Source organism: Dipodomys merriami, unplaced genomic scaffold (assembly GCF_024711535.1).
Source record: "Dipodomys merriami isolate MVZ:Mamm:240054 unplaced genomic scaffold, mDipMer1.0.p SCAF_1, whole genome shotgun sequence".
Taxonomy (NCBI): Eukaryota; Metazoa; Chordata; class Mammalia; order Rodentia; family Heteromyidae; genus Dipodomys; species Dipodomys merriami.
This window is the reverse complement of record NW_027202270.1, coordinates 77762783-77780624: the sequence shown is the minus strand read 5'-3', so window position 1 is coordinate 77780624 and position 17842 is coordinate 77762783. Positions and strand designations below refer to the sequence as shown.

The 17842-nt window shown below is 40.6% G+C and overlaps 1 protein-coding gene across 6 annotated transcripts in view; it reads left to right on the top strand.

Moving 5' to 3' along the window:
* Positions 1-17842, top strand: part of Mgat5 (alpha-1,6-mannosylglycoprotein 6-beta-N-acetylglucosaminyltransferase) — a 359457-nt gene that overhangs the window by 113052 nt on the left and 228563 nt on the right. For 3 of the 6 annotated variants that reach the window (XM_070024207.1, XM_070024236.1, XM_070024244.1), the window contains exon 2: positions 12675-13054. In XM_070024207.1, the coding sequence (XP_069880308.1) occupies positions 12814-13054 (241 nt within the window). In that variant the 5' untranslated portion in view covers positions 12675-12813. Of the gene's footprint in view, positions 1-12443; positions 12595-12671; positions 13055-17842 lie in introns of those variants that run through there. The other 3 variants (XM_070024198.1, XM_070024227.1, XM_070024217.1) reach the window with 2 other exon arrangements.

Sequence of the window (17842 nt, the reverse complement as noted above, 5' to 3'; positions counted from 1 at the left end):
AGTAGACAAATGTATATACAAGATGCAGGGTACTAAAAACAAGAACAGTGATAACAGGGGATATACCATAGTGGGGAAGAACATACAAAGGAAACAAAAAAAAAAACCCTGAATGCTTTATTATTACTGTGAGAACTAGGAACTGTTCCTGGAAGTACTGAGAAACAAAATCCATTCATAAATGTGACATCCATGACCCAGTCACCTTCCCAAACTGCCAGATTGACAATTAAATATCAGCATGAGTTTTGTTGTAGGCATACCACTTCCAAACCATAGTCCTTAGCAATGAAACATGTTTTGGGAAAGATGGGGGGGGCTTGTATTCTATCTGATACAGCTACCTGGTTCCTTTTGGTTTAGATTATCAAAAAAGACTAAAATGAAACATGAAAGCAAGAGGGACTTATTTAAAAGTGAATTGTTAGTATGTGAGAAAATATGAGTGGGAAAATTAGATCTAGGAGTAAAGTTTCTATAGAAAGTATGTAGCAGGGTCTACTTTGCTTGCTGGAAGTGGACCATGGCTTTGGCTCTGTGGCTTGGAGTGGCATTGGCTGTACAATTTTACTGTGTCAATCCAGTGAAATCCAAGCCAGATGCTCAGATATCATGGTACTAACATAAAGGGGAACTTTCTTCTTCCTAAATTGTGACCTTTGAGATGGTAATACAGTAACCCAACTACCTGTTTCACTTGGCCACCATCTCTGTTTTCATTGTTATCATCATCATCCTCATCTTCCTCATATTCAATGTCACTTTTACTGCTTTCTATGTCAGGACAGAAATGTCACTGCTCCATTGCTTGGAAGACTATTTCTAAGCCACATGGTTCAAAAACAGATCAAATGCAGGGATTTGTAATGCTAGAAAAGCATTCCCTCCTCGGAGCCCTTACCTATGATTTTTGAGGATATCTTGAGCTTGTATTCTGAACAGTAATGATGTTAGAGTTTACCATTTCTATATTTAAAAGACATTAAATAATTTATGTACTTATACATATGATCCTACATCTCTTAAAGCTGGAAGAATTTGACAGCCTACCAGCATTTATCAAGAGTTTGATGGAGCAGTTTCTGGCATTCAGAAAAGCGTTCTACACCAACAACCCATGAGGTTTTTTTTTTTTTTGCCATTATGTGTTATATCATAATAAAAGATATTTATATTCCTAATGGACTGTTGGTTAAAAACAGAATGCATTAGGAAATGGGTCATTGTATAAATTATTGAGGATGATACTGAGAATTCTGCCAGTTTCCCTCTGGATCCATGTGGCCAAAAGTTTCATTTATTTGATCCAAATTCTTTTGGCATAGCATATAGTATTATTTATTTTGCCAGTAGTGGGGGAATGAACTCTGGGCCTGGGCGCTGTCCCTCAGCTCTCTCCAGTTCAAGGCTAGCATTCTACCACTTGAGACACAGCACCACTTCTGGCTTTTTTGCTAATGTGGTACTGAGGAATCGAACCCAGGGCCTCATGCATGCAAGGCAAGCGCTCTACCACTGAGCCACCTTCCCAGCCCACATAGTATTTTTTTTAAATCAGTATTTAGAAAGAGAAAATACTGTATTTTTGAGTATTGTCATTTTGTCTTACTAGAATTAAAACTTGATACACCTGCAACGTGTCATTTGCAAAGAGTGCTTTCAAGTGGATGCTGGAACCACCTGTGTTATCCTGGTATTTTAGAAACAAAACAGAAAAATATATAAAAAATAAACATATTGGGGCGCAGGTTTGGAGATGCCACTTCTGGGTTCTGAAATAATAGACATAAAAGCGAGTAGAGGAAGATTAAATTATAATGCCACATGTATTGGGCCTGATTTTTAACCCTAGCACTGAAAGAATGAGTGAACCAATGAAAGAAAAATTGAATGAAAGGACAAAAATAAAATACACAATCAGTTCTACTAGTGTAAAGCTGTGCTGGAAAGCATGACTTGGGTCTAAGACTTACTATCCTCCCTTAGATGTTTCTTCTCTTCCCTGTGATGGTCAAGCAGCTGATGGTAGGCTCTGAAGGTAGTTAGGGACACCATGCTTAATTTGAATACATGGGAACAGGAATAGACAGTGTGTCAAGCACTGTCTCTGAGCTGAGATGTTTTCCTTTCTCCTGTTAGAAACACTCCAAAGAAAGAGTAGCCCTGGTCACTCTCTTCTATTCCTTCCTGGGAAACAAAGCACATATTCTGTATGCATATAATGTCCAGAGGAAGTAAAGAGTCCTCCCTTTATAAACCTTTTGATTTGTTTTGAAATCCAGATGCAAAATTTCCAAAGACTGAGCATTTTTTGTTTGTTTTGCCCAGTTTTGATGTAAAGGCCACTAATTCTGGTGCTTTCTAGCTTTGAATATACATTTGGTCTCCACACCAAATGCATACTAACAAAGATTAAGTCTTGGAATTGACTTTTATAGACAAATCATACTTCTTTTTCTTTCATAATTAAATGCTGTGTGTTACACATTAATAACAAATTACCTTTTGCCCACTTAATCATATAACACATCAGAAATGGTGTCAGAATGAACCTAATAATTTTAATACCTTGTTTCAAAATGAATTAAACTTTAACTTAATACCCTATCATGTTTGAAAATTAAGAAATGATTAAAACCTTCCATGAGGATGTAAGTGTGTGGTTGTGAGTGCATGTGGGAAAGGATGATAGAATATTACTGTAACTCACTGTTGGCTCACCAAAAGGTCAGCAAAAGTGGTTTAGAACAATAGATGCCTTGTAAATCCTTTAAGTCATCTTTCAAATACAGTTTTCTTCCGCAAAGCATTATCAGTAGCCATAAGGTCACTATGATGTGCTTTGAAAGTTAAAGCAGTATTTCCAGAAACTTAATTATTGGTTGACATCTTCTTATGCAAAATTAAGGCATTGATCAAAGATGCTTACAATTCAGTTGAAGGGTGTTCTCTTTGAACCCAACTAGGAATGTATTTGTGGTGGTTAGGCAGGTGTTCCAAATGGCATCTCAGCAGATATAGAACACCAAAACACTCCTAGCTCACGTCTCCTGGTATGTCTGTTGTTGAGACATGCAAGGAATATGTTCAGTAGCAATGCAAGTTGCTTTCCTTTTGGGAGTTACTTGCTCTAATAGGGTTCAGAGTTGGAATATGTATGTATACACACACATACACACTTGCAACATTGATTTTAGTCTAGTGATACAGAAATCTTCTGCTCATTAGCAATTACAAAGCAGGGTCAGTTGTTTCATGAGTACACTGGTATAGACTGATGAAACTCAGTTTTGTGCATATTATTCTTACGTACATGTTCCAGCTAGGTTGACCAGAAATCGCTGCTAGAGATTGCTGCTGTGTTTAGGAAAATTGACCTCTCCTTAGTTTTTACCAATTGAGGATGAAGTGATTTGTCAAGCAACATGTAGCTGCTGAGTTCTTCCTTAAATAAAAAAAAATATGGCCTGAGGTAATTATGATCATAGCTTGGATTGTGTGCTCCATGTGAATTCTTATTTGAGAATCAAAAATTCTAAGGTTTTCCCCTTCCCCTCCCGAAATTAGAAAAATGTATATTCAGGATGCAGGGCACCAACATCAAATACAGGAAAAACAGGGGTTATACATTGGGGGAAGAACATCACAAGAGAAACAAAACAAAAATCACATAGTATATTTTAACTACATTAAAAAACAATAGCAAGCAAGAATAAAACCACTTGTGTCCCTATCTTGGGGTTCATTTCACTTAACATAATCTTATATGATCATATGTACATAGCTTTTGACCTTTTCTGCTTTTCCTCGATTTATAGTCGTTATTGTAAATAAGGGAAACCATGGGACCTATGTTTCTTTGGGCCTGGCTTACTTCACTTAATATAATTTTTCCCAAGTCTTTCCATTTCCTAGCAAATAACAAAATGCTGAAACAAGGATACAGGATGACCCATTGTAACAATGAGATGTACAAGACACTATGTAGAAAACGAACTTTACAACTTGGGGAGGGGGGTAGAGTGGGGAGATGGGACAGGAAGGGATGGTAGGGGAAAAACAAAGGAGGAGGTAACCATACTCAGTAGGAAATGTACTCATTACCTTACTCATGTAACTGTCAACCCTCTGTACACTATTTTTACAATGAAAAACATTAAAAAATAGAATTCTAAGGTTTTCATCTGAAAAGCCTTTGAGCAACCATTGCAGATTCCGTGTGTGTGGGGGGTGAGGTGGGGGTAGGTCTAGCTCCTGATACATCAGCTAGATCTTATTTATTTATTTATTTATTTATTTATTTATTTATTTATTTATTTATTTATTTTGTCAGTGATGGGGCTTGAACACTGGGCTTGGCTGCTATCCCTCAGCTCTTTAGCTCAAGGCTAGCGAACTACCACTTGAGCCACAGTGCCACTTCCTGTTTTCTAGTGTTTATTGGAGATAAGAGTCTCACATACTTTCCTGCCCGGGCTGGCTTTGAACCGCGATCCTCAGCTCTCAGCCTCCTGTGTAGGTAGGATTACAGGTGTGATCAACTGATGCCTGGCTTGAGCTAGATTTTAATCTGATGGTCTTGATGCTTTTACACAGATGGAATAAAACACTCTTGGGGTGGGCTAGCACCAAGTTTCAGCTTGACAGCATAGTCCCATGTTTTTTAAATAACTGGTGAGTTTTGTGGCTTTTTTTTTTTTTTTTTATTAAATACTGGAGGCATTTGGTTCTGTTGGCATTCATGGATATTTTCTGGTTGCCTGGAAGTTGATCGTCAGTGAAGCGGGTGCACTTGGTGCTTGTCATAAAGATCCCTTGTGACTTTATTGTCCTTTAGCTCTGAGTGGTAGTGAGTTTTTTGAGCATTTTCATTTAATGCTGAGGAGATCTTTCTAACAAGTTCACATGCTGTGTGATCTTTTCATATACTATTTTGTTTCTCCTTAGTCATTGCCAACCTCACATAATGACAGTATGACAATTCCTCATTTCCTGGGCAGGAATCCAGATAACAATCCTCTCTCTGTGTGTGTGTGTGTGTGTGTGTGTGTGTGTGTGTGTGTGTGTGTGTGTGTGTGTGTGTGTGTGTGTGTGTGTGTGTGTGTGTGTGTGTGTGTGTGTGTGTGTGTGTGTGTGTGTGTGTGTGTTGTTGGTTTTTTGGTTTTGTTTTTTTTTTGTCTATCATCCAGATTGAATCTTCTCACATGTTTCCTTCCTGTGCCAGTTGATTAGGGTCCAAGATCTTTCTGGAGAGAAGCCTCAGTGCCATATAAAATTAGTACATTAGCCTAGGGATGATCTCTTCAGCTGGTACCAAATGTTGTAGTATTGAAGGGAACTGAAGTTCATGTATTGGTTAGTTTGGGACAATGCTGGAGCTCAGTCCTCTCTTCACTCTGTGGCCTTCCCAGGCCTAGCACAGGTCTGGAAGCCTGCCTTTCATCAGAGTAGTGATGGGCTCCTGTAGCCACTTGGATTGTTCTCTCTCACACTCTGCAGCGTAGCCTAGAGGCTAACCTCTCCATCTTCCTAAAGTGAGGAAGGCTCCACTGATTGGTTAAGCCAGTGGCTCTCAACCAGGGTTTTTGATAAGGCAGATGGGGAGGAAAAGTGGCCACATTTTCACTTGTTACAGCTTCCCAGTTATGGACTAACTACTCTGGTAACTGGTGGCTATAGGTCAAAGGTGAAACATCTCCCACCTTTCCCCCTTATGAAAACAAACCTCAAATCAGTTGTCCTCAAACAGAAAAATCCTCAATTAGAGGGTTTTATTTCATTTTTCAAGAACTCATGCTTTTTGCATCAATTTTGATGTTTTCAGAATTCTTTGGGGTTTTTGTAGGTCCACTGTGTTTTCATGGGAATTCCTTTAGCTGTGAATAACTTAAGGCTCTGGTGAATGAAACAGGACATGAGTCTTACACGATCCAGTAGTGACAGCTTCCTGCATACGTTTGTCCTCCTTTTCTGTTGTCTACCTTCCAATAATGTGTACATCCAAGAATATTTAGAATAAAGTCAAGGCATTCATTTCCAACTGGTTCTCATCCTTGCCTAGCCCTCTAGTGTAAACAGTCATATGTGAATGACAGAGCTCAGACGGTGGGTAGAAAAGGAGTGTGGGAAGATCTGGGAGAAGGCAGGAAGTTATGAATTCTGGATCCAGATTCAATTCCCTTATTAAGCTGTTGGAAATTGTGCTACTGGTACCAGAAATGGAGGCCTGCACTTTACCAAGCGGCCAGCAAAATTGCAGGGTGCATACCCACTTAGACAAATAGGGTTGAAGTCTTCCTTTCTCCAGGTTACATTGGGAATGAAAATGTGCATAAGTGAAAGTTAGGACTTCCTCGCTTGATGGTTTCAAATGTAAAGGGGGATGGACTATATAAAATCAAACACAGCACAGGTGTGTTGCTGGAGCTGGTGTGTTTCAACTAGTAACTCAGCCTAAGACCAGTACAGCTGGTTGCAAAGGGAGCAGAGGGTTTTCTTTTTCTTTTTTAGGGTTTTCAATTAGAATGTGACATATGGTTTACAAAGAAAAGGACTGAGATTGTGAAAGTAGAAGTGAGGGTCTCTGTTCATATGTGTGGGTGGAGAATCGGAAGGTCAGCAAAGCTGTTGGGGATGGTAATGGAAGTCCAGGCAACTGCTAGATGGGCCCTCTGGTTGAGTTCAGGTTGGTGGCACTGAATCTGTATGCCCAGGCATACAGGGTGACCTCAGGATCTTACACGAATGTGGACTTATTTTGGAGAAATAAGCTTCCTCCTCTTCTGCAGCTCCTTTTAACAGAGTAGAGTCAGAATCTTCTCCCCTGCCTTCACTACTCATCCTGCATGTCTTCCTTATACCAAGACTACCTATCACCTGCTGATTCTCTACCCTGCCAGGATGATAGAATGTGGCATTTAACATACCAGTTCCTGCAGACCACAAATTGTGGGTCTGGTTTGCATCTCCTATCAGTACACCTCTTTTCCTTCTGAGATTGTGCTGGTTACTGGTAGTGTGAGCCTGGTTCGATGGAGACCATATTAGTATTGCAAGGCAGGATGTGGGTTCTGGTGTGATATAACTGGAAAACATGTAGTTGCACTTGGTTGTTTCCCTCAGCAGATTCAATGGTAGTACCCTAGGCTGCATTTTAATTCATTGCATTTTCTTGTGCCATGTTTGGGTTCAGAGTAGTGGAAGCCCAGAATCACCTGATTGTGAATGGTAATGGCAAAAGGAAACTGGACACCTTAGATCTTCCCTTACAACTCCTCTCTTATACACCCTTCCCATTTCTAAGCAACTACTAGTGTATTCTCTCTCTCTCTCTAGTTTTGCTTATTCTAGGCATTTTATACACAGGGAATCATATAATACATGGGATTCAGTGAGATGTTTTTCCCCCCCACTTAGCAAGATGTTCTCAGGGTTATATACGCTGTAACATAGTTACTTCTTCATCTCCTTTATTACACTTAATATCCTGTTACGGACATACCAGTTTTCTTTGTCCATATGGTAGTTGATGGGCATTTTAAGTTATTTTAATTTGTTATAAAGAATACTGCTATGAAATTCATGTAAAAATTTTTGTGTGGGCGTATGTTTACACTTCTCTTGGGAGAATTCCTGGGAACAGAATTGTTTGAGTCACATGGTAACTCCCTCTTTAAATGTTTGAGACATTTCAAGCAATGTATGAAGATGACAGTTTTCCACATTCTCTCCAACAATAATTACCTGTATTCTTTTTTTTTTTTTTTTACCATCTTAATGAGTGTAAAGTGGTATCTCATTGTGGTTTTGATTTCCCTTTCTCCTAATGATTAATGATGTTGGGCGTCTTTTTATGTGCTCTAAAAAAAATAGGACAACTGATTTATTTCTTTGACAGAGATCTTTGACCACATTTGTTAAAGGGGAAGCCAGATGTTACTGTGTTACAGAGTGAGTGGAAGGAAGGAAGTTGGGGATGGAGGTTAATATTAGAAACAGACGGTGCAAACTTGCCTTGAAGTGAACTGGTGAAGTCATGGCCCTGGACGTTTCATTTCTCTGCCTAGCAACAGGGTCTTCTGAGATACATAGTGTAATCCTTCTTGTAGCTGCTTACCTATGTCACCCAACTGCTAAATCTGGAGGCAGACAGATTTTGAGCTGAATGACTACTGTTTGATCACTGTTGTTCTGAGGCCTCTCTATTAATTGTGTGTCTATTACTGATGATCATCATTAAGTTCTTTCAAGGCACTAAGAATCTTTGTAAGGATGATTGTCCTATATCCTCCTCATTATCCTCCTATTACTCTATGAGATAGGGGTGTCTTTTGAATAATGCTTTTGGAAAGTCTTGAATTCTGTCTTCTTAATAGGAATTGCAGACATGAATTCTAATGTGAATCTTTGTGTATGCTGATAGACTGTCTGTTATCTCACACTTTACATTCCACCAGAGAAAATAACATTCCTGGCAGTTCTTCACTTAAAATCTAGGCCCTTAAGTGCTCTGAACTCCTTATAGCTAGGGATTTGTGCTTTACACTCTATGCTAGGAAAATTATAGTTAGGTGTTTTCTTGCCCATCTGTGTGTTCCATCAGTGCACCACATGGCAGGGGTGGTGGGGTCTTGGCCTTCATAAGGCTAGGATTTAGAAGCCTTCTGCCTTCTAACAAAGACTGTGTCTAGTTCCTGCCTTTGACCTCTTTGTGGCTTAACTGTGCAGCCTTGAGTATTGTTTATTTCAGTGGGGTAATTAAGGAAGAGGAGAGGGCCTTCCTGAATGTTGGTAGGTAATTCTTGTCCTAAAATATTCAAAGGAAGTCATCAGCAGACTATGTGTAACACCTCATTTTCTTGCCCTCAGACAATCTCTTGTCAGGGTGACTAATGATTATGGTTGTCAGAAAGGAAGTATGGCTACTTCCTGAGGAACTAGTGGTAGCAGAGGGATGTCTGTCAGCCTCCTGAGTGTGGATACCTTAGAACACAGTGACTCCCATGATAATGTCATTTAGGTAACATTTTCATGGTGCCCCAATGACCAGTATCTTTCTCCAAAAATATTCATGAAGACAGTTCCTGATTTATAATAGTTTGACTTAAGGTTACTGACTTTAGGGTGGTGAGAAAGCACATGGACACAATTACTGTTTTTTCACTTTCAGTGTACTATTCAATGAATTACATGAGTTATGTAGCACTTTATTATGATAAGTAGGCTTTGTGTCAGTTGATTTTTTTAAATCAGTTGTAGACTAATATAAGTGTTCTGAGCATGATTAAGATAGGTTAGGCTAAAAAGTGCATTTTCCTCTTAGTATTTTCAACTTAACGATGGTGTATTCACAGGTACCCAGTGTAATTGGGAGCAGTATCTGTGTCTGTGTGCCTGGCGGGCCCCTTAAACAATGACATGGAATTTTACTGTGGTAGTCACTTTAGTATCACTGTGACAAAATACCCGAGAAAATCAGCTAAAGAGGAAAGGTGAAATTCAGCTCATCATTGGGGAGGTGTCATTCTGTCATAGGTTGGGCCATTGCTTTTAGTCCTATGGCAAGGCAGTAAATCACAGTGACGTATGTGGCTGAGGAGTCTGGTTTACCTCATGGTAGCCAGGAAATCAGAGAGGAAAGTCATGTACCCAGTTACTTAAGCTCCTCCCACCACGTTCCTCCTCCTGAACATTTATCATGGTCTGAGGAATAAGTTTTCGATACACAGATCTGTTTAGGAGCGGGGAGATAGAAACTAGTAAACAATCAAGGGCAGACAGTTTTTTTGTTTGTTTGTTTTCCCACAACTTAAGAGCAGGAAAGGAGTTCTGTGGGCTAGAACAGTGAGGATCCTGGTTTGACACAGGTAGAACTGGAGGTAGGGATTAGACAATACTCTGAACTTGGATTGGCACATGAACCGGGCCAGCCAGGTAAAGGAACAGCTTGAACGGAGATGGGAAGATGTTTATGAAACGTTTATGGTAATAAGCAAACCAGCAAGTAATACAGGTTACAGGGGGATAGAGGAACTTAAAAAGTAATGGAAGGCAGAACTTTTGGTTTCATAGTACATTGCACAGCAATGGGATATATGCCCCTGGAATCTGGCTACCTTGTACAGGGGCTCTGACATTGAGCATTTGTCAGAATCATCTTAAAGAGGTTATTGGAGCTTAATTTGCTCAGCCCACCTCCAGAATTGTTGATTCTGTAGTTATGTGGTGAGGCTTGGAAATCTGCTTTTCTCATCGGTGCTCTAGCTGTTGCTGAGATAAGGGACCACACTTTGAAAATCAGGAGCCTAGAATTCCAGTGTCAGCAAACCTTTTTGGCTAAGAGCTAGATATTAGATATTTATATTTTAGACTTTGTGAAACTACATAGAACTCCCCCCCCTTTTTTTGCCAGTCCTGGGGCTTGACTTGACCCAGTACCTGGGTGCTGTCCCAAGCCTCTTTGTGTTTAAGGCTAATGTTCTATCACTTGAGCCGCCACAGAGGCACTTCTGGCTTTTTCTGAGTAGTTTATTGGAGATAAGAGTCTCATGGACTTTTCTGGGCTGGCTTCAAGTTATGATCTTCAGATCTCAGCCTCCTGAGTGGCTAGAATTACAGGCATGAGCCACTGGCACCCAGAACCCTGCCCCCCCCCTTTTTTTTTTATAGGATCTACTCCATTCAGAGGCATGGTTGTCTGTATTGTCACACACAATCTCACCGTCTTTTCTGAATTCCTATACTACATCAAATGTATAGTACATTATGTTTTAGTAAATTGCAGTTGATATGTGTGGCAATATAAATTATCATGTCTATGGTCAACAACTATACATAGACTGTTACATATTCTGTTTTGTTGCTTTCCAAACCTCTAATAATGGACCCACCATTCTTGGCTTTACATCAGCAGACCAGTAGGGAAGTAGAGGTGAAGAAGGTTTATTGATCCTTTGGCCATCCTCAGATTATCCCTCCCCTGTCACCTAGCTGGGTAACTTTTCGAAGTGATCTCCTTATATCTGTATTCTCTCATTTGTATCTCTTGAAGCGGAAATGATAATATTATTTCTTCCTAGTGTATAACTTTCTTATGAGGACTTAATCAAGCCACTTAAAAATATTCTTGAAAAAATTCTTGCCAGGTGCTGGTGGTTCACACCTGTAGTCCTAGCTACTTAGGAAGCTGAGATCTGAGGATCATGGTTCAAAGCCAGCCTGGGCAGGAAAATCCCTGAAACTCTTATCTTCAATAATAATAATAAATAATAATAAACATACACCAGAAAACCCGAAGTGGTGCTGTGGCTCAAGTTGTAGAGTACTCACCTTAAGCTGAAGAGCTGAGGGACAGCACCCAGGCCCAGAGTTCAAGCCCCATGACCAATGAAAAATAAAATAAAATAAAAATAAATAAAAAAATCTTCACAATGCCCAGAAAAATAGCTAGAATTTATTTAGTATTTATTATTAGTGGAAGTATCAACTATCAGTTACTCTGTTGGTTGGCAAGGGGAAGGCAGTGGAAAGCAGACCAATAGCACTGCTACGAAAGCTAATTGTTTCAGGATCCTCCTGCCTTCTTTTCTTCAGTTGGTTGCAAGGAGGAACACTTTAAACTAAAATGTGCACACTCTGAAATACAGCCTGGCTCACACTCATGTAGGAGATCCTTGCTCAGCCTTTCCTTGGCAGAGTGCTTTTGTTAGCTGACTGGTTCTTGGGTCCAGGACTCTTGCTGAACATACCCATACCTCTTTGCAACCTATGCTCAGACCCCACTTGCTGAGCAGCTCTGATGTTTTGTCATTGGGCCAGTCTGTGCAGGTACCAAATGGAATCTGGCCATCATACTATTGAGGCACTTGCCTTTTGACTCTTCGTTTGCCTCCGGGTAGGAGTGAAAGTGAGAACCACAGTAAAAAGCAGTCAGCCAGGTCCTTCAAGTTTCCTGTGCTAGAGCAGTGAGGTACAACTTTAGCTCGAGCTAGCTGGGGCAAGAAGCAGGAACTCAGTGGTAGAGTCTGTGCTTAGCAACTGTGAGGCAAAAAGAAAAGCTAGAACAGAAAACACCACTGACCACGCCCCCTGTGCTGATACGGGGAGATCACTTGCTGGCCTCTATCTATAAATACAGATAATAAAAACTGGCTGACCTTAAATAAAATGGAACCCTGTCCCCCTAGCTCATCAGCTATCCCTCAAAAACCATCATTTTCTTGCTCACCTGTCCAACTGCCTGCTCTCATCCTTGCCCAAAGTGCATAAGGACTGTGTAAGCTCAAGTTACAGACCAGACGCACAGGGGTGAGAAGACTTCACCCTCCACCTGGGTTTTTGCTGACGTACAGTGAAAATCTCCTTCCATCTCCTCTCCACCTTGCAAAACAAACTTCCTGTTTTGAATGAGGTCCAGATGGGAACAGCCCTGCTTACACCTGTTAACACATTCAGACGCACTTCCCTCTCTGCATTTGCACAGCTTTTGTCACCTCGCCAGATTTCCCCTCCGCTTACAGATCCTGAATCATAACCTAAGATACCGAACCAACACATTAAGAACAGGAAGCCGACATTTGATGTAGAGCAGTCTGGGTGAATCATGGCTTCTGGTTAATATCTTGTTGTGCTTTGCCATGACCACTTTGCTAAACGTTTTCCCTCTTTTACAGCAGAATGGAAGCAAAGAAAGGAAGTTGCCTGATGCAGGAGCCTGAGTGAGACCCACGGACTTGCAGACCCAGCCTACATCATGAACTTAACTTTATCTTCTTTGTGTTGAGAGCCAAGAACTAGTGAAGTTACTGGAGAGCGATGGCTCTCTTTACTCCCTGGAAGTTGTCCTCTCAGAAGCTGGGCTTCTTCTTGGTGACTTTTGGCTTCATTTGGGGGATGATGCTTCTGCATTTCACCATCCAGCAGCGAACTCAGCCCGAAAGTAGCTCTGTGCTGCGGGAGCAGATCCTGGACCTCAGCAAAAGGTACATCAAGGCACTGGCAGAAGAAAACAGGAATGTCGTGGATGGGCCATATGCTGGCGTCATGACAGCTTATGGTAAGCATGATAACATGGGCCATACATTGAGCCTACCTTGATCTTGAATAGATGCCAGGGTACTCCCAGACATGGACTTGCCATGAATTCAGTAATCCTGCCTTTATGAACCATGATTGCACACTGAGGGACATCCTCAGAAATGTATCACAGTGCCCTTTGGGAGATTCTGAGCTCTTGCAGATAGACTTTCCCCAGACAGGGTGGGCAGCATTGTTAAGTGCAGATGGTGATATTGCTGCTGGCTGGCTCACATTTCTGGACTCTATGGCCTCTAAAGGGATATGTTCAGGGGATGCTGATAAACATTCTTATTAGCTACCATTAAACATAACTTAATTAGGAATAATGGGAGTGAACTGAGGGGGTGGAAGGGATTATTTTCCCCCCTTTATAGATGTCAGTAAGCTTAGAGCCTAATGTGTGCTGCTTTCCAGCCACTGTCTGCTGCCTTAATGGTTTTAACCTTTGGTTACCCAGATTTTACTGCTCTTATTCCTTGTTCCTTGTCTCTAATTGATGTCACTTTGGAAGAATTTTTTGGTACTTGCTGCCTATTTTTAAGTGCCTTAAATGCTTTCTGAAATGACATAAAATTTAAAGAAATACATGGAGTATATCTTATTTTTCCTTTTAGCAAAAGTTATGCTCAATATAGAAAAAGTGGGAAACTATGCATAGGCAGAGAGAGCAGGAGAAAAACAGTCACACTTATGTCCACTACTCCAGACAGTATATAAAATAACATTTCAGTGTATGTCTTTTGGATAGGTTTTTTAAAAAAAATACACACACATACACACACACACACACACACACACACACACACACACGTGTGTGTATAGGCAGATTCTGACAAAGCAAAATTTGCAAATGAAATTGAGATCACATTATGTCCTGGAGAATTACATCTCTGTGGTCCTGTGGTCCCTTAGTATCCAGAGTGGACTGATGCTCCAGAGAGGGATCTGTTGCTATTCTCAATGTCAGAATCATTGAATCAAGGCTTCAGTGGTCTCAGTGTTTGGGACTTGTAGCATGGATGAGATGTAAAGTTAGAGTTGGGGGAATGTAGGAAGGTTGTTTTGTGCTTTGTAACCCAGTCAAGGCACACACTCTGCAGCATGTAGAATTCAAATGATGGCTATTGAAAAAGTACAACCGTGGGTTCAGTCGCACTCAGCTTCCTTTGAAACACAGGATGTCACACTCAATAATATATGCATGTTTTTCCTTTTCAGAAAGATCCATGACACTTGGTCCCATGATATATGTGTGTGTGTGTGTGTGTGTGTGTGTGTGTGTGTGTGTGTGTGTGTGTGTGTGTGTGTGTGTGTGTGTGTGTGTGTCTGTGTGTGTGTGTGTGTGTGTGTGGAGAACATGGTTAATTATGAGGAAGAGTGTGGTTCAGCGCATATTACTTGAAATGATGATATACTGTATGCCTTTAATGTGCTCTTTCAAGGTTTACATAAAACTACCTTTTTGATGCAATGAATTAAGAAAATAAGGTTCTATTTTTGAGAGAACATGCTGAAAAACTAGGCTCACTTCCTTTTTATTTATTTTTTTTATGCTGGTACTGAGGCTTAAACTCAGAATCTCACATTCTTGCTTGCCTCTTTTTACTCAAGGCTGGTGTTCTACCACTTGAACCACTCCTCCACTCTGGCTTTCGCTGGCAATTGGAAATAAGAGTCTCTTGGATTTGTCTGTCTAGACTAGTTTCAAACTGAGACCCTCAGATCTCAGCTTCCTAAGTAACTAGGATTACATGTGCAAGCCACAGGTGCCCCGCTAACTGGGTGTATTTTAAAATTACCCATTGGCTTCTATCTGCTGTAACATTTCCAATCTGTATTTTTAATTTTTTTTATTTTTAATTTTTTAAAATTGTGTTAGTCCTGGGTCTTGAACTTGGAGTTTGAGCATTGTCCCTAAGCATCTTTCTTTTCTTTTCTTTTTCTATTTCTCAAGGCTAGTACTCTACCACTTAAGCCACAGTTCCACTTCTAGGGTTTTTTGGTAGTTAATTGCAGATTAACTGCCCAGGCTGGCTGTGTACCATGATCCTCAGGTCTGAGCCTCATAAGTACCTAGGATTATAGACATGAGCCACCAGCATCCAGCTTAGCCTGTTCCTTTTATAGATGAATTTTCACAAAGCTATTCATGGGTTTTCTCAAAAACAACAGCAACAACAAAAAACCCAGTCAAACAGACCTCTTCAACGATCTACCTTGCACTGCTCGGACTCTTTTATAACACCTACTTGACATGTCACTCAAGTAAGGGGTCTCTGGAGTTGAGTTTCTGAAATGTAATTGGAGAGTATTTATATGTCTTAGGAATTTGGGACCATACTGTGGGGAGATCACACTAAGACAGGGTTTCTCACTTAATACTATTGGCATGTTGAGCCAGATGTCTTTTTTTTTTAAGGGAGATTACTTGTGCATAAAAATTTTACACAAGATGCCAATAGCATATCCCTAGTTGTGGTAATTAAAAATATCTCCAGACATGAGCAGATATTTGTATCCTTTCTCTGCTACCTTGGATAACTGCTGTACTAAAAGTTAACAGCAACAAACACCATCTTAACACTATCTTTGGGATGTTTTAAAGCAGATGATTGGATTTTGTTATTTCAGATTTGGCAGCCTCGCCTTCTCTCTGGCTCCCAGTTCTACAAAATAGCAAACTGGATTGAGTGAGAGGATTAGTGTGGTCCAGGGCCAGTTCTGGGAAGCTGGAGAGCCATTATGATGACATGTGCTTCAGCTACAAACATTGACAGGCATCTCTGACAACTGATTACTGGATGAGACTTGCAGATTTCAGGTTGCTCTGTGGTATAACTGGGAACTGGGACACTTCACTTCACTGGGGAGATCATCAGATCAGGCCCTGCCTTAAAAGGCCAGCAGCTCAGGCTAACGGAGCTTTGGCCAACTCTTCCTCCGTACCTTTTTTTTTGTTGTTGGCCTCAAACAGCCCATGTGTAGTGCTCTGCTTAGATAACTACCTTAAAAGAATGAAGAGCTGATGTTGTATGGCTGGGATCTGTTCCTGGTCTGAATGGATCCTGTTAATAGATCAGCAACAACCCTTGTACCATCTCCATATCAGTATAATTGTAGCCTGTGTTACAAATGGATGTTTGGTGTCTGTGGCAGGTGTTTGATAAATTGTATTTGCTGATTTTAGAGGATTAGAATCTGGTTTGAGATCGTAGCACAGCCATGTTCAGCAAAATATGGTCTATGAGCCAAATTTAGACCACTGCTTTTTTGTGTAAATAAAGTTTTATTGAAACCTAGCCATTCCCTTGTGTTTATAACAAACACAATAACAAAGAAGCATGGTAATACCAGCACTTATTTCACAAAAGGTATGAAATATACTGAATCCATCAACAGCTATCACAATCGGTCATTCTTAACTCTTGTCTGATTGTGTTTCTCATGGACCCCAGAATTTCACTGGACTCCATGGTCTAATACAGAATGAGCAAACTATAGCTTGTGAGTCAAATCCTCTTTGCAACCCATTTTGGGGAAGAAAGCTGATTAGGATACAGACATATCTGTTAGTGTTACTACTAGTTGTTACAGAAACCGCAAAGCCTAAAATACTTGTCTTTTACAAAAATATCAGTCTCTGATCTAGATTATGTTGGGTGAGTCTAACTACCTACCTGTAGGTGTTTTTTGAGTCATCGATCTTTTTTATCCCTACATTTGGATCCCCTGAACACATCCTCTTCCTAACACATCCATTCAAATGCAGTTCTCCTTTGTCTTCTGAAAATGCTTTTGAGTGGCAGGCTGAGAGTTGTAGTGGTTAGCATGGGAGCCAGTGGTTAGTTTGGGAGCCGGACATTATGGTTTTGCCACATCTTGTCTACGTAGCCTTGGCTCTAGAGGCATAGACTACTTTTAAAATGGGGCATCAGCACCTCTCACCAGGGCATGTGAAACTTGCATTAGGTTTTGCTATTCAGGTACCTTGCTTGTGCCTCCTTTTAATTAGTACACAAACAATCCAAAGATCACTTGACTTAATTAATATTGTCCCACCTTACGATGATACAAAAGCATACTCATACAACCATTCTATTTTTTTTTGACTTTTGGTATAGTCAATAGAGTACATGGGATATTCAGTGCTTTCTTATTAAATTGCCTCTATGTTGATTTTATCCAACTATTCTAATGTAAGTATTGTAAGCACATTTAAGATGGGCTACGCTAAGCAATGATGTATAGTAGGTAAGGTGCGTTACATGAATCTTGCCTTCAGTGCTTTTGTGGTGGACCTATTAGAATGTAACCCCATGGTGAGTCAATGAGCTTCTTGGAGAAGGCATCTTACCCGAGCCCCTACTCATCTTTGTTTTGGTGTTTTAAAAGAGCAGGCCACGGAATCTGGAAGACCTAGTAGAGAGCCAGGCAGCAAGCAGGCAGATATGGAGGAAGAGTTGGACAAAGCTCCGTTAGCCTGAGCTGCTGACCTTTTAAGGCAGGACCTGATCTGATGATCTCCCCAGTGAAGTGAAGTGTCCCAGTTCCCAGAGAGGAAAGCAGATGAGACACAGCAGGGTTAAGAGGGTGTGTATAGACCATTAGGTCTGTATGTAGGTGCCTAAGAAATAATAAACAGGAGAATGAAGAGACTTCTTTTAAGACTTGGTAATTCAAAAGTGCTGCCTGGAGGTCTCCCACTAGGCAGACTGTGTGGAACAGTTGGTGTATTCATCCTTGGGGTGCTGAGGGTGTGTCTGTT